Genomic DNA, 26,633 nt, shown 5'->3' with positions numbered 1-26,633 from the left:
ACGAGAAAAAGATACGGTGAACATAAAATTTTGCCTTCCACTTAATACAGATACTTCAAGCTTCCGTTAAGAGAAACGGCAAACAACGGCTCGGTCAAGATATATATCAGTAGCTGTTGGTTTTTAATGCTTAATTGTGGAAATCGTAATGTTTCTTTCATTTGACGAATCTGAAATTTCAAATCTTTGTCCAGTGTACGTACGACCGTACGTACGTAGATATAGGTCTACTGCCCGCCAAGTAACAACGGTCAAGCTGCGTTTAAATAGGCATAACCAGGCATCAATACCTGAGTTACTTTTTGAAACCAGGCAGGTGATTTTTATCCTGCTGCGAGGTAGCGGCGTCTAGAGCAGGGGTCACCAACACGCGGCCCGCAAGGTTGTGTTTTGCGGCCCGCGGCCTGATTTGAGATTTTGGAAGAACGATCTGTACAGCATTTTGAAATTATTAAATTGATTTTGATATCGTTGTTGTGGTTGTTATTATTATTATTATTATTATTATTGGCATTTTACAGTGGTGCTTCTCGCCTTTTCCAGGCTATGTGCACCACGACAGTAATTTTGTAATGTTCATATATCTTCGTCTTTGCTAATCTTGGGGACGACTTCTTCACTCTTTCGCTCATTCAGATGTCAGTCTCTCTCGCACCCATGCGCCCCCTTCGTGGTCTTTGCTGCCGACTTGTAGCACGGCTCACTTTCTGTCTGGGCTTTTCAATACACTGCAACTGCAGTGCGGTCGGCGATGAGGAGCCCAGAGAAACCTCCGACACATAGAAGTTGGTTCGAATCGGGATTGGTGTCGTGACGCTGGCGCTTAACCAACTGCGCCACTCGCTTCCCCTGTTGTTGTGGTTGTTCAAAGTAAGCTATTCTCCTATGCCCAATATCACTATTTCTCACTGCTGCGGCGATGGTGATATCATTCCATGGAGGAAGAATTCGTTGATATGAACTGGCATTTGGGCATATTGCCTTGAAGTGCAATGGTCCACCATTGCCAAGACAGAGACGCATAGAAAACGACTTCGGGTTCCCCAAAAGACCCAGCTTGACGGGGAGATAGTTTCTCAGCAAATACCGTGTCTAGCTAACCCCAAGGTCGATTCTTTTGTCTAGGGGTGGCCAATCTGTGGCAGTAGAAGGAAGATTATGCGGCCGTCGACACTTATTTCGATTACGATGTGTTGGCGGTCGTCAATATGCAAATTGAATTTATGAATTGACTCTCTAATTAATGAGAGGTTTTAATTATTCTTGAAATTTTCTTCGCGCTGCGCGCGGCTCAACGCGTGTTCATTTTATATATTAATAGTGTCCTTTGTAATCAGAGCTCCACAGTAGAGATGCGATCAACAGAGGAAAATGATGCGCCCCATGAATAAATACCAATTTGTAATCGTGTTCTGCTCATCACGAAGGAAATTTGGTTCTGGTAGGCCTACGTTTGAGCGAATCCAATATCCTTTCGCTATACCGAAAATCCTGATGGGATGTCAAGAAATAACACCATGCAACAAACGGGAATAAAAAATTGGCCCACCCTAAAATGCAACACAGCATTAATAACTTTCCTAAATTTTCTAAGACATCATCTGCATCAACTCTACCGGTGAATTCGATCACATGGGCTGAGAAAGGATAAATATTTGATAGTAATATGTGAAACTATAATAATATTAATGGCGAAATTCACTCAAGAATATGAAAATATTTTCGCGCTCTGCGCGACTAGACAACGAATCCTGGTGGTTATTCATAACATGACTACTCACGATTTTGTTGCGCAGAGTAAGCCGATATGAGTATATAGATTAGTCCGGAGTTTACCGGCAATGGACAATGGACATGGACATTTTAACGTGGGCTTTTGATCTCCAGTTAGTGCATTACGCGCTAGGAATGAAATGAAATAAAATACTTTAGAAAAACATAACTTATAATTATCACGGTAAAAGGTCTGAATGAAGTCCATGCAGTATTTCGATTTTGAGTAGGGGAGATGTGGTACCAATGGATCACTGGGAGCGAAAATACTTTGAAAATTCTCTATGATAATTCTATGATTACATTCCGTGAACTTGTCTACAATTGCATGCTGGCAACATCTTTCCTCACATACAAAAAAATTCGACGTGCGCGAACTATGGGGTCTCTCACAGATGTTTTTTGTTTTGGGGGGTGTAAACTAAATTTAGATCGACATATACATTTTTCTTTGTAACCTTCAACACGAACAAACCAGCAATCATTTTTATTGTGAAGTCTAGAGCTTGTATCAGGCTATATAATGGAACCTATTATTTTTTTCAGTACTTTCCTTGAGTGGAATTTTTTTCGATTCATGTACAAAATTAGTAGGGTGGGGACCGATGATACAATAGCCAAATCAAACAAAATAAGCAAGCATACTAATCATGAAACAAATGAAACATGACTACGTACAGAAAATCTTTATGTAATAATTGCATATGATGTTTTATCGCTATAACGAGGTATTTGGAAGTCACACCGTCGATTTTCGGGGAATATGTATGTACCCTCAAATTTATAAGTCCGAGCCTAAATCGAAACGTGATTTCATGACAACATTTGAGTCAATATTTAATCTATTTTTTGACGGTTGCGACCGAAAATTCTTCTTTGGCTTGCTGTAGCTCAGATTATAACACTGAACAAGAAAAGTTGTCACATCTGAGTTTTTTAGGGTATATGTGTCATAGGTCCCCGGGTCGTGGGCCATTGGACCCACCGGGTGGGGACCGATGACACGTTCGAGCAACAAATTTTAAACATCCATAAATATTTTTCGAAAAGAAGGATATTCATGTATATGTGCGCGATAGGTAGAGCTTGTATCAAAGTGCTGAGCCAGCAAAAGATCTCCTGTTTTCGGCTGAACATTTTGGGGCCAGCGATCATTGTCCAATTTTTGATCCATCGGTACCACATCTCCCCTACACATTTTGTCAATATTTTCAATAAGTTTCTGGAGGCTTTCGTGGCCGCAGAAAACGGCGTTGCGGGCTGCATGCGGCGCGCGGGCCGTAGTTGCTCATCCCAGATCTAGATTCTAGACCAGAGGTTCTCGACCTGGGGGGCGCAAGAAATTCTTGTCAATGTCTGTATAAATTGTGACTAAACATGTGTTTCACAACCATTCTGAAGATACGATTATTGGAATTTAAACTTAATTCGTATTCTAGAAAGCTTGACAAACTCAAACTCCAGCCATCGCGCTCAATGGAGTATGGGCTGACTTCAACTTCATTCGAGCAAATTTTTGATATCCTTTGAAGATTTAGAGAAATTCTTACGTGCAAGTCATTCATTACTTTATAGCTTTGGCAGTAGCCTAAATCTCTGTGCGCTAGGTAGCTATTGTTGATGGCTGGCGAACTGCGCTGCCTAAGACAGACTTAGATGCAATATAGGTTGCCCGGTTTCGCCCTCAATTTGGCTGTAAATCAACATAATTTAATTCATTTCCAAAACTGATCAAATTTAGCACGGCAGGACAGAACGACGCCGTGTCAGTGCAACCTACCTTATGGCCCCAGATCGACCCTTGGGACGTCGACTTGAATAATAATTTTGGTATTGATGGAATCGGCGGGACTAGTAGAATCCATTTCAAAAAGAATTACACCGATTTTCGCCAAAAATTCTAATAGAATCACAGTGGTCTTTATTCATGCCCAATTGCATTGTTTCAACAAAATGTAATCAGACGATTCTTACGATTACGGGGTGAGTCGCATGTAGGATATTAACAGTCCGCGTATAAATCCAAATATTTACTTCAAATCCTACTTTTTTCTTATGTCACTGACCTTATTCTGCAATCTGCATGTCGCGACTGACCCTATTTCGCATGCCACTGACCTTATTTTGCAATTCTTTGCAACTCGATCAGATTTTTCACATCAGAACCGTTTCAAAGTTTATTTGAATTCTTAACAACTCGATCAGATATTCCATTATTGTAAGCTGGAAGTATTACAGCGTTGTCGTGTGTTACTTGCAAGGGCCGTGCGTAGTGTATTTCGTTACTCACGAGGGGCATTGTGCGTGAATAACGTTGATCCAACTGCAGATTCCGTCGGACGGACTGGTAGCGCTGGCCGCAGTTACACTTCAAATGATCGTACCGTTTTAAGATTACATTTAATAACTCGACTGCATGGTTGGATATTAATGAGTGCAGGGCCGATATTAAAACGTCACGGAATGGTTCAACTCTGCACGTACACCAGCGGCATGCGTTTTCATGCGACGATGAAGTCATCGATATGGAACAATTATGACGTCACAAGTCGGCGCCTATGAAAAGATATCATGGCGCGATTTCAAAACCAACAGATTTTGGCGCTGACTCAATTGATAACCACGGATTTAGAGATTTTAGCCAGATTTTAATTCGAGAATAATAGATTTCGCCCCGATTTAGAATCGAAAACAGTAGTTTCAAAGATATTTTTCCGATTTGGAATCACATATTTTATAAAAATGAGGGATTGGGGCACTGATTTCAAGACATCGTGGTGTTTAGGGTTAAACGCTCTACCATGTTTTGATAGTATCGGTCGAGCTATTGGAGCAAAAGTGGTAACTCGTGGCTTGTTTGAAAGATGGGATCTCTGTCGCAGTGAATAGCACGTTCTCATCCGGACTAGGTATACATTGTTGACACTTAGGAAGTAACGAAAACTCAATCTATTTTTAAACAAGGTTATTTCGTCTTCTTTATTATCGTACCTTAGTTTGTTAGGCGTTGAAATTCTGAATCAACGATATATTGCTTGTTAGTTTCGCATCCTATTAAGGTCCTGTTCTACAGTTTTGAAAAGCGGAGCAAAATTTTTCAGGAAAACCTGCAGACGTCAGCCTGTGACAATCATCTCTTATTCTCTAGTCGTATCCGCGTGGGCCTATAATCGTCGAGAATCATCGGCTAGCGATAATTTAACCATGATCGACACATACCGCCGGAAAAACTGCCATCACTGGATCATCGGCAAATCGAGTCCGTTTAATACAAGGCCCAAATTCCACGTCTCTCAAGTCATGATCGAGCTTCAACACTGCAAAATTCCGCAACGTTACAAACTTTCGAAAACAAACGAGAAGTAGTAAAACTTTCACGACGACTGATTAATCGTAGATAAATGGCGTTTTGGGGAGCCCCACTGGGACGCGCCAGCCAAGCCCAGCTTCAAGCCAGCGTTCCGAGTCTCTCTCCTGACGTTGCGTTGCCTCTGAACAAATAACCGGGTGATCATGGATTTGGATTGAGAACTGGATAGTCCATGATTTAGACATGAAATATCTTTCACCTTTCATGCGACTTTTCAATAAAATTTCGAGAGAAAGAGATTTTACGCAACTTTGCCGTTTACCAGATCAATATACTACCAAATTGCAATGTAAAAATTTACCAAATTTTCCTTCAAAGTATACTGAGTTTGACATATAACACTTGCGGCGTTGCCATGGACGTTAAGTTCAAAGTAGACCATGAGCTCTGTATCACAACATGATGCATAGCAACACTTCCAACTTCCAAAATCAATAGAAAATATCAGGTTCCATTTCTCAAATTAGTGTCTAACTTTGTCCGTTTCGCGATTGAGACAAAAATTCAGTGCAGTGGTTCCAAAACTTTTTCGGTGTGAGGGCCAAATTTAGAATTTCAGAGTACGGTCAGGGCCGCACGAATACTATGGCTTTTAAACGGGCCCAAACAGTCATCATGACTATTTCGGAGTAGTTTTATTGCCCTGGCGAGATGTCAAAACTGTACACTGTACACTGTTTACCGCTACATATCTGCTGCATTGGGTGTCCATTGAGTGAATCAACTTTTTTCGCCTAAACGCGCTAGGCGCGAGAAATTTCTGTAGTTTCATGACTGAATCGGTCAATATGATCGGGAATTGCATGTATTGCTATCAATTTTCATCCTGTCTCTGTTCACGCAATATGATTTACCGGTAGAGCTGAGTGAGGTGTGTTTGAAAAGGTACAGGCCCCCTCAATAGTAATTAAACATCTCCCTTTGTCAGGAACGTAACAGCACTTCATCAGGACCCCGGGCTCCCATAGGGTGATAAACTGACCCGGCATCAATTTGTTCGCTTTTGTCACGAAATTAAATTTGTACTGTTCAGTGAGACAGCGTGACGCGCGAATATTTCGATAATTCATGATGAAATCGGTGAATAAGATCGGGAATTGCATGGTTGTCCTCTTTGCCCACGTAATCAGATTTACCGGTAGAGCTCAGTGTGAGTTGTCTTTGAAACTGCAGACCCCGTAACATTAAACATCTTCAGGCGGGCGGACCCCTAGGTATGACTGCTTTACATGATGTTATTTTGTGACATCCTGACTGCTATATCGAAAAATGTAGAATTGCCCAAGCCTACAAAACTGAAAGATCACACGATTTCAGATTGGTATTTCTTCACTGGCATAAAATTTTCTTTTCTGCGGGATGGTATTTGTCTCGTGATGTTCAGATTGTCAAGACAAGAACATTCGGTGCCAGTCATTTAGGCGCCTACATGGACAAATAAACCTATATGTATTTTGTATATAGTCACATGTTACATGGCCTAAAACTTTAAATGTCTTGGTGCATTGTGGTGCGGTCATGGCCAACGCTGATTTGCCCATTTCTATAAATCTTGCGTATTTTTTCTTGGGGAAGAGTACCCAATAATCAAGAAATGTGGCGAATTGAAATCGCGCGTAGCTCGAAAATTTTTTGAAAAAGTTGCATAAATTTTTTAAAAATACTCTATAATTTATGTTGATTCACGAAATAATTTCGGGCCCCCTTCGAGTTCGGCCCCCCTCAATTAGGGCGTTTGGGGTGCGGCAGTTACGGTCCTGACTATAGGACTACCAATTATGCTGCTTTTAGACGGATAAGCAGTATGCATCCCGGCGTATTCAACCGTGAGTCACACGTGTTGCACATGTAGTTACCATACGACCTATTTTAAGATGATTTGTCATATTTTTTGATTTTTTTAAAGTGTCCTCGGTGGACGCCCAAATGTCTTCTTTTTTGAGGATTTTGGTTACATATAGGGCCAAATTCGACTGATATACAGTCAGCACTGTAGGAACGCTACGGCGGCTATTTCGGGAGCTGGATCGGAAAGTTGACCTTTTTATCAGTCAACCACATGTAAATGTGAAAGAAAAACTGTATTTTCCGAGAGTTGAGCCTCTTTTTCTTTTTTAGTCTAGCGACCACGAAGTGGGGAAAATTTACTATTTTTTCGGGATTTTCCTCCGGTTTTGAAAGTGCTGACAAATATGAGACAGAATCGCCAATTCAAAAGAGCAAGCAAACAATTTTAAAATAGGTGGGTTTATTCATAACACCCCCCCCTCTTTGTGTACGTCACTGACCTCTTGTATTTTTTTCTTTAGCTGGTTAATCACCCTTTTCTGTCTGATCAGTAGGGCGATTTTTTTTTGACCTAAAAAACGGAAGATTTTGACCTAAAAAATCAAAATTTTGACTTTTTTTTACCTAAAAAAACTGAAATTTGACCAAATTTTGACCTCACGTATGCAAATTAGGTGTTTTCGCACATAATGTTAAAATTGTACTACTTATCTTCATTTCTGGTTGGAACTGTCTGTCCTTACAAAGTAGATTGGCCTGAAAGAACGTTTTTGGCTCAATAACTGAAAAAATTTTACATGAAAAAACTAGTATTTTAACGAAATCTGGCCCTATGAAGAATTGCAGTAGTTACATTACGTATTATGGTGGAATAATTAAAATTTGTTGTAGTAAAACGAAAGATACTTTCCTACATTCTCGGCTAGAAGGTTTTTTTTGCGGTATCCATGGTGTTTGTCAACTACTATGGTCATTTACACCAGGCCGATATTCTTCATTATTTTCCGTATCTGCCTACAGATAGCACGGCCCACCTCTAGGCTTTTTTGTAAGACACCGCTTACGCGGATGAGGTGGCGAGGTGGAGCCTAGGTAAACCTCCGACACTTAGCTATCGGAATTATGAAGTCGACCTCGGTCGGAATCGACCCCACACCCATTTGTGTTGCAGCCGCGGATTTTACCACTGCGCTATCTCGGGTAGAAAGTGTCTGTTCTTACTAAGTAGCTTGCCAAGAATGGAGAAAGAACGTTCAACAGCAGCAGTTGTTAGCTGACAGCACTGAAGTTGTGTGCACACTGCTTGCTGGTGATGCTCCGTGTTGCTTCATTCTGACAATGTTGTCTGTATCACAATTTTTCAGCTTGCGCTTCTTGAATTAAGAACCATGCAATGCTCAAGCAGTCTTGCTTCAGTTAGGATATTGCGGTACGTTGACCATAAAACCATGTCACTATTTGTTTCATTTGACCGTTTATGATTCACAATGAGTAGACGATGGGCCGTTTACAACGGTAGGCCTATAAATTAGGCTACGGGCTGTAAATTATCAAATGATAAGTTCACAGACAGCGCAAAATCTACGATACAAACGAAATGTAGAGGTCAAAAAATGTCTGATTTTGTAAACAATTTTGACAAATTTTGACCTAACGCTACAATTTTGACCTTATTTTGACTTTTTTTGACATGTCAAAAAAAAATCGCCCTACTGATCAGCATTGCTTCGTCAGACAGCACCTCGTTGACGCGAGGTTTGTTCTTTATCTTTTTCGCGTTGTTGGCAAACTGTAAGGGAACATCAGTTGAAATTCAAAACCACGAGACAATATATTTTATGTGTGCATTCATTTTATTACTATTCTAATGCCGAAATAGCAGTCACATGGAAGCAGACATACCCTAAGCGTGCTGTCTGTGTCGGTGAAAGACACTGGAGTGACAGCGCAGATAATGGCCGTCAAGGCATTTCCGCCCAGAGAAGATTGCAGGATCCTCGTCAACTTAGAGTCCCTGTAGCTGATATGCCAGTCAAAAAACAATAAGAACGATAGAGAACATCGCGGACCTACTACAAAGCACGGTTATGAAGTTACACCGCGCAAATAAGTCTTGTAAAATCGATATCTGATTTCAATGACCCAAGATTACGATTCTTATCTTGTTCCAGAGTGGGGGTCGACTGCCAATACAGATTTGGGAGACTTTTGACTTGGCTCGCCAACGTATTTCCTGCCTGTCATCCTCAGAAAATAGTTGAGGTAATAGAAAGGGGGAAGGTTCCACCAATACATCAAAACAAAAAAAAAAGATATCAGTGCAGATGCGACGAGCATGGCAGACTATTGCTGGAACCTTTCGAAAAACTGCACTAAATTGCTTACAACCGAAAATAGTACAAGAACCAATTTGCTTAAATACAAGTTGTTGTTGTTATTATTCCAACTGATTATTTTGAATTTAAAATAGGTGGTTCACTTAAAACTGATTCAATTAATGCAACGTTACTCGAGTATTTAGGTAAATACTTATATACATGATTGCAGTTTATTTATGTACATGATATCCACGAAAGTCTCTAATTATGATAATTCTAATACCCTAAAATATAATTTTGCTGATACATTTTGATTCAAAACAGCCTTCAGCGTGTCAAAATAACAAGTAGATTGAATTTCTGAACTTTATAGTATGACTTAGCCGATTTTTTATCCATCCCCTGCAGCCAAAATAGGAGAATTTAGTCAAAATAGTCCCATGGATTTTCTCCAAAAATAGAGCTAAGATAACATTCGGAATAAGTGTCCTTCAGAACCCCAGAACTACTCTCACTTTGTCTACCTAAAAGTATGTGTTGACCAGTGTCACTTAGCTAGTAGTTGACCAGATGTGACAACACAAGAGAAAATATTAACGAAACTTTTGTGTCTGGATCCCACGAATAATTGGTTTTCGATGTTATTTAAATTTGTATATGATGTAGGCCTACAAATTATTCTTAAAAGTGTGTTATTTCATGATTATTGTATTTTATTCATGATGTTGGTAGTAGTCGATTCATCATTTGGGATGAATTGGTGGTGTTGAAACAGTCGAGCAAGGATTTTTGAGGGCAAAGAAATCCATAAGTATATTGTTCAATACAACTCAAGACATATTCATAAATAGTACAGATCCCATGCTTTCCATCGGTACCAAAATTAATCCTAAGAAGGCATTACGCATTACTCTTTGAGTGGCGTTGAAATATCAGAGAAGTGTCTCATCTTGGCATCCTCTCCCCTGCAACTAGAACTACTCCATTTTCAAAATCTGCAACTGGAACCGGCACTACAACTACTCAATTTTCAAATCAGAAACTAGAACTTGAACTACTCAAAAACTGTTAGTTGGCCATTGTAACCGCAGAAATTTCAGGCCTAATCTGGGTACACGACGTAGCACTGTCAGCTGTCTTCGCTCTGGTTGAAACTTCAACACGCGTCTTCTTGGGTGAAGTACGGTTTTTAATGATCCAAATTCCCAGCGATTATACAACTGACCAAATAATTTATGACACAATCCAAATTCTTAATACAAACAGATAATACGAATTAAAATAACATGAAAGCCAAATAGAACCCTAAATACGATAATACGCATCCTAAACTAAACGATTTGAGCCAAACAATAATATGCGACCAATACCATGCAGTGCGCCACGTGAAGTGATAGATTCGAGGCGCCAAAACCATCATTCATGCGTCATAGAAAGAATCATTGGTCCATTGCGAAGGTGGAATTCTGCGGCAACACCCTCACCCCCAAAAATGGGAAATTTATTACAATAAATTTATACACATTTTTTCACAGGTGAAACAACAACTTCCCAAAACCATGCGAGAAAACAAATACAACAAAGCAACGAATCAATTAAATTGTATTGAGACAAAGTGTCACTCATGGCATTGTGACGCAATCAATAACGAAAACACATACTGTAGTAAACAACGAGTGCCGTAGTAAACAATGGGTTCCACAGCAGTAAATAACCATTAACCAAACACCGAGTATTGAAGTTATTGAACGAGTGACGTTCTAGTGAATGGATTGATATCATGTTGACGAGCTCTGAATAAGCACCAACTTAGTAATGGGCCTCTCAAGCTCAGAATTTTTTGTTTTGATACGAACCGACCTTACCAGGTCGTCTTTGCCAGGAAATAGTTGTGTGACACGGCCCAGAAGCCATGCATTTCGGGGCAGGTTATCGTCCATGATTAGGACAATATCATCGATTTTTAGGTTACATTTACCATCAATCCATTTGGGCCGTTTTGCTGGAAGATTTGACATTTGCTGCGACTCTGGCTGTCGCTGCCGTTTACGACATATCACGCAATCATATATTATTTTTCTCAATTTGGGCTGATGGCGCACAATCCAATATTTTTTACGAACCATTCCCAAGACATGCTCACGACCCGAATGTCCTGATAATTTGTGATGCCATTCAAAAATGACAGAAGCAATCATGCTATCTCTTGGCACTACAAGTTGGTGTTGATTTTCATAAGCAATGGGGGCTTCCATTATTCTGCCACCAACCCGCAGTACCCCATTTTCTATAAAAGGCTTCAGCCTGTACAAAGAACTTGCAGGTCTGAGATTTTGACCATTTGCAATCGCATGCATTTCTGCAGCATAAAATTTTGCTTGCTCATGTTTGATAATTTCTCTCTCAGAACGCAACAGTTCATCTGTTGTTAAAAGCCCTCTAGGGATCGATTCATTACGGTCAGATGTTCCTCTAACCTTGGAGAGCAACCTATCTTTGTACCGTAACACCCAGGCAATCACCTTCTTGAGTTTGAACCAATTGCGATGTTTTTTTATTGCCTCATCCATGAATTCAACACCAGCTGTAGGAACATCACTCACTACAGTTGCAAGACATGTTTTTTTAGTTTTTACTGAATCAATTACGTCCGAACACATTTCACAGACACTGTCTGTGCTGACCTTTGTAAAGTTGCAACTGACGGGCAATTTTCCATTGCCCTTTATTTCACTTCTCTCACACGCCACGGCCCAACCAATCAATGTGCGAACGGCGTAGAAATCGGCCGGCCCATCAACCACTTCTCTTGGTCGATGAATACTTCTATTATCAAAGCCGATTAACAATTCAACATCACAGTCCACATCAGGAATTTCAATTCCATTGAACTCAGGAAAATCTTGGATATCTTCCTGGAGTGGCATTTCATATTTACCCAAAGGTATCTCTTCGGTAGATACCAGCGTTGAAAGGGACACCCAATCATTGCCATTATATGCCGATACTTCTACATTGTCAATCAAAGTTTCCGTTTTGAGGCAACCAACACCATTTAGAGTTTTTACAGCCACGCTGATATCCCTACCTTTAGCACTCATTCTTTTCAGCAATGAATGAGTAATGAATGAATTTCTACTTGCTCCATCAAGCAACGCTTTGGTGGTAAAAACGTTTCCACCATTGCCGACACGCACCTTTACCGGCAACCCAGGCAATAATGCACCTGCTTGCTTTTGAATGCTACTAGCAAAGGTACTCGTCGTTTTGTCAGATTCCGAGTTTTGTTCCGATTTAATCAATTCAATTGGCTTATGACTTTGGGAAGGATTGTTATCAGGTGGATGAAGTAATGTAGTGTGCTTACCGAAACAATTTGCCTGAGAACACGGCTTTTTACGATAACATTCTTTACTGAAATGCCCTGCTTGAAGACACGAAAAACACAGCTTGTTTTGCTGCACAAAATCATGCCTTTGTTCAAAATTCATTGCTCGAAAGATATTGCATTGGTTGAGAAAATGAGTTTGCTTACATTGCGGACAACATGATGCAGTTGAACTCTCCATCTGTGTAACAAAACTGGTTTTGCTTCCTTTAGGATTAACAAACCTTTCGTTACTCAAGGACCAATTTATTTTAGGCTTTGTTTCCAACTCTCGAGATTTCTTTCGAATGTAATTTGACATGTCAAGCATGGTCAATTTTTCCCTTTTTACATTCACAATATTATCCACAATGGATCTCCATCCACTTCTCCATCCTTCCGGCAATCTATCCTCAACTTTGTCAATTACCATAATGTTGTCAATTTCATGCAAACTATTTGTGCCCATTAAAGTTTCTCTGCATGAAACCAGTTTCGCCCAAAACATTGCCAAACCATCCCTATCGTTTTCAGAAAAACGAGGACCTCCAAGTATGGACTCCAGGCAACAGCGACTGATTTGATGTTCTTGCCCATAATTTTCATTCAATATTTTCCATGCCTTATCAAAGCATGAGTGTGAATCAGCATGCAAACAACCTTTGATCAATACATGCGGGACACCCTTTGTATACTTCATTAGATATTGAAGCCTATGTTGTTGTGTTAACGCATATGGCTCTACTAAAGAATTGAAAGCCATTTTAAAATCATAAAAATCACTGGCGTTTCCTGTAAAGATGGGAGGTTCCGTGAGGGGTAATAAAGAAGGTAGGGGAACTTGGGCATACATAACCTTGGGTTCCGAATTACTGATATTGTTTTTAGTAGCAAGGAAACAAGCTTCAGCATTGGCTGGTGTCGAAATAAGAGCAGCGGGTTTAGGTCCCCGTTCATATTTTGGTAACTTAGTAGGTTCACTACGGCCCTGCAAACAAGGGCTATCAAAATCAATCAGATCTAGCACCGAGTTAACAGTATTCGAACCCAAAGGTTGCGAACTACCTGGAATGGATGGACAATTAACCTGAGGAACGAATTCGATGGCAGTTTCCTGCTTGACTACAGGACTCAGTCTAGTGCTAAAAATTGATTGTCGGGTTTCTAAGGACTGAGGAACAAAAGGAATTTGAACGTCGGTGCGATTCATACCTGAAGCATTAACAGTAGGAAGCTCAAAACCAAGCACCTTTCTCTCTGCGCGAGTTTCCTCAAGCGCAGATGCGATTTCGAATTGGTCCCTCTGATGTCTCATACTGAGTTCATCGATCTCTCGTTGTCTAATGCGTCTCAAGGTTTCAACCTCGGACTTGTTTTCCCGTTCGAGTTCTTCTGCTTCGAGCTTTTGCTGTCGAGCAATTTCTTCCCGTCTTGATTTAATCTTTTCAAGCATTTCTTCTTCTTCACGATGATGCCGCAACATGAGTTGCTGTTTTTCCAGAATATGACGTTGTGAGGATGAAGCAGATCTGGCCTCCAGAACCGCTTCTTGTTGCATCAATGTCATACCTACATCTGAGGTAGACATTGTTGAGCCTGAGCCATGTGATTGAGTAACATGACTTTTTGATTTAATACTCGATCGACCGCCAACCTTTGCCTTTGATCTGGTAGTCATCATATGTAGATTGTCTTTGGTTAGCAATGCACTTTTGGTGCTTCTTTTCACATGACGCGAAACCATGCCAGCAGACACGCAACTCGAACTTGTTCTAGTCTTTGTTTTGTTCAAGTTGTTTTTTGGCTGTGCTGCAGCTCCTATCGCGCCATAAGCTTTGGCATGCGTTGCTAATTGTTGAATCGGGCCTTCCATATTATCTTCGGATAACACCAGGGCGTCAATTTCACGTTGATTAGATGCTAGTTGATTGGAGACCGCAACATCTTTCAACAGCTCCATTATGAAATATCCTTTGTCGTTTAGTGCAACGTTTCGTTTGATGCGATGTGATCATTAAAAACTTGTGTAACCGCAGAAATTTCAGGCCTAATCTGGGTACACGACGTAGCACTGTCAGCTGTCTTCGCTCTGGTTGAAACTTCAACACGCGTCTTCTTGGGTGAAGTACGGTTTTTAATGATCCAAATTCCCAGCGATTATACAACTGACCAAATAATTTATGACACAATCCAAATTCTTAATACAAACAGATAATACGAATTAAAATAACATGAAAGCCAAATAGAACCCTAAATACGATAATACGCATCCTAAACTAAACGATTTGAGCCAAACAATAATATGCGACCAATACCATGCAGTGCGCCACGTGAAGTGATAGATTCGAGGCGCCAAAACCATCATTCATGCGTCATAGAAAGAATCATTGGTCCATTGCGAAGGTGGAATTCTGCGGCAACAGCCATCAACAAAATGTTTACTTTGACTGGAAAACTTACACAGATCGCTTGCTGTTTTCAGATGCTTTACAAATCTGATTGATAACTTTTCAAAGCAAAGGAAGACTCGAATTGATGTGGCAGCCCTCTTTGAATCTCCGGCCCTCGGCATCGGTTTGGTGCCCCCGTTCCGAACCGGCCAGACCCACCAAATTCTGCAACAAGGCAATCGTGGAATCGAACCCCGTTTTCGAGCGGGTAATAAATAACACCTTACCAGCTGAGAGATTTTAACAGCCATCTCGCATTCCACTGAGTCCATGGTGGAGTTGGCGTCTACACGCTCTCGGCAGTAGTATAGTAGATCGCTCGTGACCTGGCAGGGGCTCTTATGGGGGCGGCGGTGATGTGCCTGAAAACCCGGGGTGGTGATGGTACCCTTTCAGACCCCCATGTGGTGATGATGTGCCGATGCGGTGATGATGGTACCCTTTCAGATATATGCTGTGGTGATGATGTGATGATGTGCCCGCAGATTCTTGTGTCGTAGTTAACTAATGTTGTTGGTATAGGATGCGGTCATGAGGTGATGTTGATTACTAAGTACATTGATTGGTTCTTAGTTAATGTGTATATCCCAAATTATTATATATGACCGATTCCGGGTAATCCCAACGTTTACGGTGAATGCGACTCCAAACTCGTGTTGGCATGCGGCTCTTATTTCTTATGGGTGCGGTGACATGCGGCTATTGTGTCTTATGTAGGGCTGGGCACAATGATTCGAGTACTCGAATCTGAATCGAGTATTAATTTTAATGATTCGAGTCGAGTAGTAAAAGACAATTTTTTCGAGTACTGAAATTATACGCTCCTCGCAACTGACAGTTCATTTGCTCGCGAGAATTATACCCAGCAAACACATAATTGCCTAGGGCTATCCAAGCAGTGTCCGAGTGTCCCAGTGTCCGGTTGGACAGACGTGGGCTAATACTTGGCTATCCACGTTGGAAAATGTCCGGTTCGGATATCCTAGGACATGCATACAGAAAATCATTTCGGATAGTCCACTAAAAGTCCCAATTCAATTTCCAATGGATATCATAATCTGACAGTGTGCGGATATTTCCATGTTGTATCAGCTAAAAAGTCAACCAGTCAAGTTCTTGCTGATAAGGGCACATATTTCATCCTTTCAAAATGTTTCAAGAGTACAGTTCGAAAGAAAATCGCACGTTTACACACCGATATTCGGGATAGTCCACTGAAAGCGCGAATCAGAATTCCAATGGATATCATATTCGGACAGTGTGAGGATAACTCCATTTTGTTTCAGCTATAAAGTGAACCTCTCATTAACTCCCGACGCTGATATGCACAAATTGCACACATTCAGTATTTCAAAATATTTCAATAGAATTTGAAGGAAAATCGTCACTGGACGTGATTCTTCATAGCGACGTCACGTAACCGGATTATGCATGCTGGCATTGAACGGTCAATATTCACTGTCGGGCCTACATTTCAAGCTTTTAAACATTGCCATTTCTGTGCCCTTTTAGCTGTCGTGTTACTGTTTGTTCCTGCGGTGAACATTCGCAATTCCGAAAGATGTTACGAACTTTTCGCGTGCGTCATGCCGTGAGATGTTTAGCGTTTTTCACTTGAATGCGTTCAATGGGTCGGCAGAAATGGCGACTGCGCACAGTGAATCTGACTTGATCGCCATATAATTTACAGGGATTATATGCTGGTATATTGAATAGTTAATGGTATACTCTATTATCGACTTCGATAATGGTACATTCTCTTTCGTACTTTTATTTCGAGCATGTAATAAACTTTACAATTTGACAATTACAATTTTTGTACCTCATAATGTTTTACCGATGTTATATAGCTAAGTGATGTTACCCCACTGAATACCACTCAACGATTGACGAGCTTTCCTCGTGCGTCGCGCCATGCCTGAAGTGAATGAGATCATTAGCCTTTTTCATCCATATGCGCAGTGGCGCATTGCGCAGCGAGCCCAGTTCACGTGATTCAAATTTTCGTCTGGGAAGTTTGAACCGTGATTCTTTGAAGTGAATTGTTGTCAGCGGCGAGAAGCATTTTCGACATTTGCTGTGTGCCACTTAGCTCGGTGATTACCTAACCATAACCACCGGTTGTAGCAGTGTAGTCAGTCAATGATAATGATACGGTTATAGTCAGAAGTGGCGTATGTGCACGACGAAAATGCGCTTGGTTATTGAATCCCTATATAGTATTAAAGAGCTATTATGACAGATGTTCGGTATAGGTAGGTAGGTAGGTTTAGAGTTGATACTGTTATAGTACGTCCTTTTATTGTGACCAAACCTGATTTCTTGATCAACATAAGGTAAGAGTTACTGTTTTGTGATTTATGACTGGAAATGGATTGAAAGGTACAGAAACATTTGACTGACCGCAAGCTATCAGAATTTTTGAATTAGACCCGTAACCCAAATTGAGTGATAGACATCCCTACTCAAGAGTCGTGGTTGATGGTATTTCAATCATGATATTAATGCTTGGCTTCCAAATTGTATTATTGAAGTACCGATATTCAATTCTACCCAGCCCTATATATATATGGTTTGAGTACTATATTGCAATACTAACTTGGATAGCTCGGCATCGGATGCGGGGAAAAGACGACGGATACGAAGATCTACCAAATATGATTCCGATTCAAGGTCTGATTCGGGTGGTCACGAGAAGATTCAAAGAAAACGCACATGTTCCACTGATACCAGTGATACTGATCTTGCTGAAGCTCAGGCGAAACAGTTCGAAAAGAAATCTCAGCATCTTGAAGAAAAATGAAGGAAGAAATCTGCCAGTAATGTCGTGATTTTACGGACAGTGCATCACCAATTTACCAAATGCAGGTTAGAGCTTAATTCCTCCATGTGATATCAAAACAGCAAGAAATCTGCAGTTATGACCGTTTGATTTGTAAAAAATTATTCAACTCTTATATATAGTCTAGAAAGCTGAGCTGGGTACCGTATGTAAGTTATGAATTATTTGAAATTTTTTATGCTCAGCTCATGCAATGATGACTGTAGAAACTTCCAATTTGATAACTCAACATTAATGTTAGAGCAGGCGACCAGAACGAACAATTTAATTACACGGGTCTCAATCGAAAGCTACTTTCGCACTGACTCCGAAAAATGAAATTAAAATCTGGTCCGGGCACTGGAACGCCCCGGAAACCGCCCTCGAAGGGTCAAAGTCGGTATTGTTTCTATCAATGGTAACGTCGGTAGACAATGACCGTTCAATGTCTCGTACTGATTGTGACATCATTGGGCGCCCTGGCGAAGTCGCTTGCCGTGTTCCCCGTGATTCTCAGACTCAGAGTATAGCGCGTCGTATCAATCGCTGTAGCGCGAATAAGTCGTAATGTGAATAGTTTGTGTATTTTATGCGTCGTCGCGCATTCAAAAATTTGGATAAATATAAATTATAGCACAAAAGCCTGAACATATACCATATCGTAGAATTTACTATCAACGCGTATTTCTTGGTACGCAACAGGCCGATCTACAAAACAGTTTGTTCCATTGGGCACAGCGGTTCATGAATTTCATTGTAATATATATTCAGCACGACTTTGCCAAGGCGCTCAATGATGTCACAATCAGTTCTAGACATTTGATTTGTCATTGTCTACTGCCGCTACCTTTGTTAGAAACAATGCCGATTTTGGATTTTAAAGGCAATTTTCGGGGGGTTTTAGTGCCCAGACCAGATTTTAATTTATATTTTCTGAATCAGTGCGAAAGTAGCTTTATATTGAGACCTGTTTTATTAAATTTTGCGCTCTGTTCGCCAGCTATAAGATTACCATTATTTGACTGCGTTTAATCAACCCATGCCCGTTGTTGCGTGTTTGAGGTGCCACTGACTGTTATTTATCTGTTCAGATACGTTGTCTCAGCAAGTAGCCCTTCCTACAGAGAGTCGTCTAGGTTCATTCTGCTGGGAATTTCCTACTGGAAATGGTGAGTATCTGGTATATTTAATTGATTAGCGCTGAGTTTCCCAATAGAGTGGCAACTGATAAAGTTGGGCAGAACTGGGAAGAAAGCTCTGTGTGCACTGAGTTTATACAAGATATTATATATCGTAGGTTGAACTAGTTGTCGTCTCTATGAATTGTTTACTATAATCTTCCTGTTTAGGTGCTTGTTGCAATATTCCTACGACTGTTCCGGAAAAGGACTACGAGATTGAAGTCAGATCTGTGTTGCGCCATGCACCATCCAAAAACAGAAATCAGCAATACGAGGTAGATGCAATATTGATTGTCTAAATATATTGCGCAGAGGGGATAATGGTTATATTGCGTAACCATACTCATAGGCGCCGACTTTTATTTCTACATAGGGTGACCAGATGAAACAAGGGAGGGGTTTGAAATTTCTTCAAATTTACCAAGTTAGCATCATTTATTACGGTTAAGTACATGCATCTTCTGATGTTTCAGTATTAGCGCTAATCAATTACGTTCGTTCGCGTCTGTTCGTGACCAATTGCGCAGATTCAGGTTTATTCAATTTGACGCTGTCAGTCTTAAGCCAGTATAACATAACAATCAAATAAGTAGAGATAGCAGGTAAATCATATGATGCCTGTAGCAGACGCTATAGTTTAGGCCAGCGATGTTATCACATGCGCCAGTCCTGCTGTAGACTCGATAGTTCAGGCCGGTAACGATATCAGGTATAGCCTGGCGCACGTGATATTTCATGCCAGCGATTATAGCGTGCATGCGGACGCGCTAAATGGTTTGAAATTCGATCCGTGATATGGTTGAGCTCGAGTCCGTCCAGCAATGAAGTTTATTGTATTGGAAAATGGAAGGTTCCCGTTCGAACTAATCGAATAAATTCAGAATTTACGCCACAGAAAACCTCGTGTTGCATCACTATTTGACAACGTAATTCAACGCCGTGCACTGCACAATGCGCAGTATTATTAACGAATCAAACACCGACAAGTGACATCGAGGAAATGCGAGTGTATAAACCAGACAAGAATTAGTAGCCTACAGATGATAGCAGACGAAAAAGCACGCATCCGAGGCCTACGATACGAATATTGTAGGCCTCGCCTGGCGCATCTAATCAGTAATTCACCAACTTGAATACAGCACAATGGGTCGGAACCTAGTCTGACAACACGACAAATGCATGTTGAAATCCCGGGTTACAATTTTATGGGGCGTATCAAGCATTAGTTTGTCGCCGCCTAGGAAGCTGCGTATTCAATTATTTGCGTGTGTATCGGTTAATGGTAAATAGTTGGCATTTACGCGATATCACGGACTTGCTCATTGACAGCGCTGATGTCGTTATGTGTCAGTTTTTTTTTTCATTTTCGTGGTCGTTAATATTAGTGTGAAAAGTAGTTTATTTGCAAAGTATATCACCATTATTTGAACGTGTCTATTAGCTATTTCAATGAAGTCTACTAATTTCCAGCTAATCCGTGTCATATCTTTCATTCGTCAACCGGCGATGTCTTCATCCAAACTCTACCATAGGCCCCTGTAAAGATGGAAATGAGTGGGAAAAAGCATCCCTACATCTTAGGCATTTTTGATCATGTCGGAGTGGTGAAATTTTCCACCGTAAATACTATTATTTGAAAAATGATGGAAATTTCTAATTGGATGACCTCAGCATCTGCGAATTGAAATGAGTCAAATTTTTTGTGCAAGGTATTTTAGGTAACCTAATGATTTGCCAGCTTAGCCAATCAAATTTGAATTTTTTTTTTTTAACACCCCTAGTGTCCACTGTTCCATAATGATCATAAATTTTAATATTCATGATTTGTGAGTTTATGCATAGTATGCTGTAATTTGTCAGTGTTTGAATGAATTTTGCAAGGCGTTCGGAATTGGTAGCATTTTGAAGGATCGTTTCATGTTCGCTTGTAATGATTTTCTTGCTAATTATTTTAGGACAAGAATGCAGAACAAGTCCATATCCTGTCTCAGTCTTACGCAGACAAGGAAGAGGATGCAGTATAAAGTCATTTCCCTCATACCAACTTTTCACCTCGTTGCAAGTTGAACCTGTATGAAGATTGAAGATATTTCCAGCTAGAGAGATTGTTGGTTGCAAGTGTGCATTGCTTGCTGTGGAATTTTTTACAAGTTACAGTTGAATCTGCTGATTATTATTTTCATCCGCTCTAGACACGGTATATACGATCAAAAAGGGGTGAAAGTGAGTCATCCTTGCTGCTCAAGTAAAGGTGGATCTGAAATTGTGACTACTTGAGTACTTTCCAAAAGTAGAACGAGTCGCACACTTGCAGGCTACTGCAGTTGGTAGAGGCCGCTTTCAAAATTGCAGGATGTACGCGAAAAATATATAATGGCACTCCAATTATAGTGCGATTTCTAAATTGCATTCATTATTTACTACATTATAGGGGCTATCTAACTGGTTATGTCTGAAAAGTAAGTAGAAGTAGTAAAACACATGCAGTACAAGTAGGCGAAACCTGAGTAGAAGTGCTTTGTTTGTTCTACTGCACCTTGCTCAATGTGTGACAGATCTGCGCATAGAGGATGTCGTAACGAGCAATTGACCAGAATAAAACATCCTATTTTTTTTGTATCTCTATTCGTATTACCTCTTCACCTTCAAAACTTGCCATCTTGATTCTTAAATATCAACGTCGGATATTTCCCTAGTGTGCAACGGTGCATGTCTTTTTACTGTCATTGAAGAACTTCAACCTGCCACTTTGAATTTTTCTTCCTATGGTATTCTCATATAGTGAACGTAATTTTGCAACTTGATTTGACAGTTGTTGCTTCGACTCGATGCTGTGCTTTTTTAACTGCACTGCAATTTTGAATGTATCTTGTTGGCATAGTGATTTTCAAAACTTGCCAACTTGTTTTTCTGATACATCTGTGTACGTGCAATGTGCATGTGTAATGCAGTGCGTGTCTTGTTTTATTCTCATAGGCAGAATTCTAGGTAATTGCTTCGACCTATCATAATTTTTCAACACTTGTCCGTGTGTCGTATTCTCTAATCCTTCCAGTGTGCATGCTTCTTGACCTTGATTGATTGACAATTGTTGCTTTGACTCAATGCTGTGCTTTACTTTGCTGCAGTTTTTATTATTGCCTATAATGATTTTCAAAACTTGCCAATCTCTTGTATTTCTGATAAGTTGTGTATGTGTGGTATTCTGTAATCCTCCCAGTGTACATACTTCGTAGTCATCATATTTTTAGCCTTCGGATTGATTAATTGATCGACTTCTTGTGATATTTTTGAGTCCACCTGTTACTTTATTGTATGTCTTGAACTTGAGTGAGTGATTGATTTTGACGTGATTTACAGCCGTTGTTAATTTTATTCGTTGCTGCTTAGTTTTTATTGTTGACAATTTGATAATATAAGCTTTTTTGCCTGAAAATCAATCTTGTGTAAGTGTATTTGTGCGTCGCCTAACCTGTGGTAAGGAAATATGCAGGTCCAGGAGCTAGCTAGTATTCAGAGGGTTGATCAGTGGATAGTCTATGGATATCGGACTTTGTCCCTACAGTGGCCAGGAAGTGACTCAGAAATGACTTGATGGATGGTCAGTGGTCACCCACTGGATAACACCAGGAGTCGACACGCTCGGTGCAACCGGATGGCACTAGGGTGAATCTGGGCCAAATGACAAGTTATCCGACGGATATCCACTTGCCGTAATGTGTTTGCTGGGTAGTTTTGATACGTTTTGCCACTGTGGGAGCATTGAAACCTTGATTGGCCGTGTCGCAGCATCCGAGACATAGTATAAAGCTGCGAACTGTACTAGAAATAAAACATTTCCGAAGTCATGATCATCCCACAACATTGTCAAGAAGTGCAATGAAATAAGTATGGTCGAAAAAATACCAATGGTCGAAAAAATACCGAAGTACCTCTAATGTAACGGACAAAAGGCATCATGCTCTTTGTGGTGGCATTAAAGGTACATATTTGAGCTTTGACATAGTGCATTCTGTTGTGACGTCATAATGAGTGATACTCGAATACTCGACTCGACTCGAAGCATAATACGTGATTCAGAATCGAATCACTCTGGTACTCGATTTTGCCCAACCCTAGTCTTATGGCATCTCTCGACCGGTGACCCTTTTCGGTATAGGCATCTCTCGACCGGTGACCCTTTTCGGTATATGCATCACTCAACCGGTGCTAGTATAGCCATCACTCAACCGTTGCTAGTATAGCCATCTCTCGACCGGTAACCCTTTTCGGTATATGAATCGCTCAACCGGTGTCAAGTCGTAATTTCAGGTATAGGCGGTGGCGGTGATTCGCCTGTCATGTATTCTTACGGGATCTGTGGTGACTCACCATGTGTTCTTATGGGTGCGGTCGCATGCGGCTATTGCGTCTTATGGCGGGGGTGACGAGCGGCTCTTATTTCTTATGGCGGGGGTGGCATGCGGCTCTTATTTCTTATGGGTGCGGTGGCATGCGGCTATTGCGTCTTATGGGTGCGGTGGCAAGCGGCTCTTATCTCTTATGGGTGGGGTGGTGAGGTGCCTGCGAAACCCGGGGTGGCAAGCGGCTCTTATGTCTTATGGTGGGGCGGCATGCGGCTATTGCATCTTATGGGTGCGGTCGTGATTCGTACTTTCGGGTATAGGCTGCGGTGGTGACTCGTATTGAACACTCGGGGTCGTGATTCGTACTTTCGGGTATAGGCTCCGGTCGCATGATAGCGTTATGGAGATAGGGATCGGTCGCATGCTGACGTTTTCGGATATAGGTGGTGGCGGCAAGTCGTACTCTCGGGTATTTAGTTTGCCACAGAGCCGGCGTAGACGGCGATTCGAATATCAACAATAGTCGCGTTCGGAAACTAACACTTCAAAAAGATGTGAAATATTTGTAAAATCCTACGATCGCTCACAAGATACCAATTCCGGCATATCGATCTATCACTCAATACACAACCGAAGTTGAATTGTAATTGAATGCGTAAATTTATCACCTCGACATCAAAATTCGAAAACAACAACTTGATGCTTTATGTTCTCACTCTAATTTCATGATAAGTGTAATAAGTGCCGAATAACAGATACACCACCGGCGAGACTTGAATACCAACAAATTTTCGCTTATTTCTATTCTAGCCGTAATCCTTTGTGAAGTTAACGCTTATTCAAAAAGGTGTGAAATATTTGCAAAACCCCGCGATCACTGACAAGATAATGTCTCGGACATAACCATCTTTCACGACTTGGTGTCATAGCCATACCGATCGCTCACGCGGTGAAATTTTAGTAATCAGTTTATCACAGAACTGGATTTCACTGGTAAGATTTAATAAATACCGACTAACAGAACCATCAGTGTGGGTAACTTGAATACCAACAAATTGTCACTTATTTCCGACGGGGAAATTCACTAAACCGCAGCACATTGTGCGATTTTGAAAAACAGATGTTTGCGCTTGCGTTTTGATATGTGTGACCCACTAAATACGTCCGTTTTGGATACGCGATCTGTTGTGAGGATTACGCAGCGCGTGTGGGCTATATTTCGAATGACCTGTGCGCTGAATTATTTCCCGTCCAGCCGTGTGCTACTATCGATTATTACACTAGTCAAGTCAGTGCGAAATATTGTGCTAAATCTAGGAATCAGTCGCCTGGTGTTACTTTAGTAATTAGTTTACCACAGAGCCGGCGTAGACGGTGATTCGAAAACCAACAATTTGACGCTTTCTGGTGCTTGCTATATGTTTTGACACTTCGGAACGTGGTTGACTTTAGTTGTATGATATGAATCATGTGAATATACAAGTAATATGTCAATTTGTCAACTTGAAATGAAACTTACTACACAAACCAAGTTGATTCGTATTTGAATGTGTTAATTCGGTACAATTCTAATTATTTTGAGAAATCGTTTTAACGTGATCTTTTGAATCGTACGTAACCTGAATATTACCGACGCCGACTTTCAGCCGCATCGAATTATTCACACATTCCACGTCGCTGTTTCACGCCTATAGAATCAATGCCAACTAGTTGTATGAAAATCAAGAATCACAAGTATGCACATATAATCATTGTATTCATTATTGAGAAATCGAACGCTTGATAAAAAACACGCAACTTATCATTTGGCAACTCGAGCATTACCAAAAAATAAAATTCCAGTATTGTTGATTGAAAGTCCTCGAGTCCTTATTATCAAAAACGTTATAGTACGGTATTGGAATCCATTCGCGGGATGTACTAAAGGTAAATTCAGATAATCCAGAATGAAATATTTTGACTTTGACATAGTGTGAATTGAAATAGGATTGACAAACATGACTACCAACTTTGATCCAGCCACATTTCAAGATCATACTTTGAAACAATCCTTGAAACATTACAACTCTATTCGCGATCTGGCTTTCCGTTTGCCAAAGACGCATTTTAACATCTTACCATACTCAAAAGAATTATTCACAACATTAACCGGTGTTAAAAATCTAGTTTTCACTTATTTGATCATATCACTACAACTCGCAAACTTGAATTAATTCATCTGGTTGTATTCATAGGACCGATAATTTTTATCCAACTGTAAAGGTCGTTATACTATTCTGTAAGACAGAGTATTTACTAATCGATGCATATGCGACTTGACCATAAACCTATTATATTTTGAGTATACGAGATTTGAGTGTCAGAACAATAACTGAGAATTAAATTATCACAATTGAATCCATATACGACAGCGTAAAAGATATTGGGATGTCAGCAACTCTTTACGGTCATAGTTACAACCACATTAACTAATCTACCCAGACAACTCGTCATGATCATTCCTGAAATCAACACAAACACGACCACTGACTTGAGCTAACCGCAAAACAGCATCAAGTTTTAAATCCGCTTGCAGCTGACGGATTATTCGAATGCATCACCACAGCATATATCTGAAAGGGTACCATCACCACCGCATCGGCACATCATCGCCGCAGCCTATACCAGAAAGGGTACCATCATCACCGCATCCATAAGAACACATGGCACATCACCACCACAAGGGGGGTCTAAAAGGGTACCATCACCGCCGCACCCATAAGAGCCCCTGCCAGGTCACGAGCGATCTACTATACTACTCTCGACTTTCCAAGATCTACCACACAAGAGACTTAGCTTTCAGAAAACTGAGTGAAAATACACAAGACAACACACACACAAACAAATTTTTATCAATGACTGCTACAGACTGAAATTTTTTCAAATACACGCAAGTAATAAAAATATTTGTAGATAGTCTTGCAGGCACAGAACTTCAACAGGTAAAATATATTCTTATTGATCCAAACGCGGATATTTCTCGGTTGACACTGGTAAAGTGCAATCGTCAGCAACTAGTCGAGAATTGAAGTTAACATTGCATATCAACAATCGTATGAAAAATTCAAATATTTAGGGCTCAACGTACCATGTTTACTTCTACTTGAAACAGTTTTTGGGGAAAACAGGTTACTTTATAATTGTGAAAAGTTTTCGTCTATTTTATACAGACAAATTCCT

The 26,633-nt window shown here is 40.6% G+C and overlaps 1 protein-coding gene and 3 long non-coding RNA genes across 4 annotated transcripts; 2 read left to right on the top strand and 2 right to left on the bottom strand.

Annotated features, from left to right (window-relative positions):
• Positions 1-460: 460 nt before the first annotated feature.
• On the bottom strand, positions 461-844 carry LOC145459601 (uncharacterized). The gene is made up of 2 exons (XR_013921476.1): positions 689-844; positions 461-619 (listed from the first exon to the last, which is right to left on the bottom strand). It is a non-coding gene; the product is annotated as an uncharacterized LOC145459601 (long non-coding RNA).
• A 9,573-nt stretch (positions 845-10,417) lies between these two features.
• On the bottom strand, positions 10,418-14,576 carry LOC145459660 (uncharacterized). The gene is made up of 2 exons (XM_080338229.1): positions 13,670-14,576; positions 10,418-13,477 (listed from the first exon to the last, which is right to left on the bottom strand). The coding sequence occupies exons 1-2, from the start codon at positions 14,574-14,576 to the stop codon at positions 11,028-11,030; spliced, it is 3,357 nt and encodes a 1,118-aa protein (XP_080194355.1). The 3' UTR covers positions 10,418-11,027.
• Positions 13,372-14,871, top strand: LOC145459661 (uncharacterized). The gene is made up of 2 exons (XR_013921517.1): positions 13,372-13,477; positions 13,670-14,871. It is a non-coding gene; the product is annotated as an uncharacterized LOC145459661 (long non-coding RNA).
• A 2,486-nt stretch (positions 14,872-17,357) lies between these two features.
• LOC145459659 (uncharacterized) lies at positions 17,358-22,508 on the top strand. Its single transcript, XR_013921516.1, has 4 exons — positions 17,358-17,934; positions 18,979-19,056; positions 19,237-19,343; positions 21,024-22,508. It is a non-coding gene; the product is annotated as an uncharacterized LOC145459659 (long non-coding RNA).
• Positions 22,509-26,633: the final 4,125 nt, after the last annotated feature.

The sequence above is a fragment of the Botryllus schlosseri genome, unplaced genomic scaffold (genome assembly GCF_051294905.1).
Source record: "Botryllus schlosseri isolate E-star unplaced genomic scaffold, Bs_hap1 Bs17a, whole genome shotgun sequence".
Classification (NCBI taxonomy): domain Eukaryota; kingdom Metazoa; phylum Chordata; class Ascidiacea; order Stolidobranchia; family Styelidae; genus Botryllus; species Botryllus schlosseri.
The sequence above is the reverse complement of the archived record's forward strand: the minus strand, read 5'-3'. Positions and strand labels throughout refer to the sequence as shown.

What these genes read in the sequence shown, in the direction of transcription:
- LOC145459660 (XM_080338229.1), bottom strand. Translation starts at nt 14,576, where the DNA reads ATGGAGCTGTTGAAAGATGTTGCGGTCTCCAATCAACTAGCATCTAAT. An exon ending in CATTCCAGGTAGTTCGCAAC is followed by an intron (nt 13,478 to 13,669) that starts CTTTGGGTTCGA and finishes GTAATTCGGAAC; the next exon opens with CCAAGGTTATGTATGCCCAA.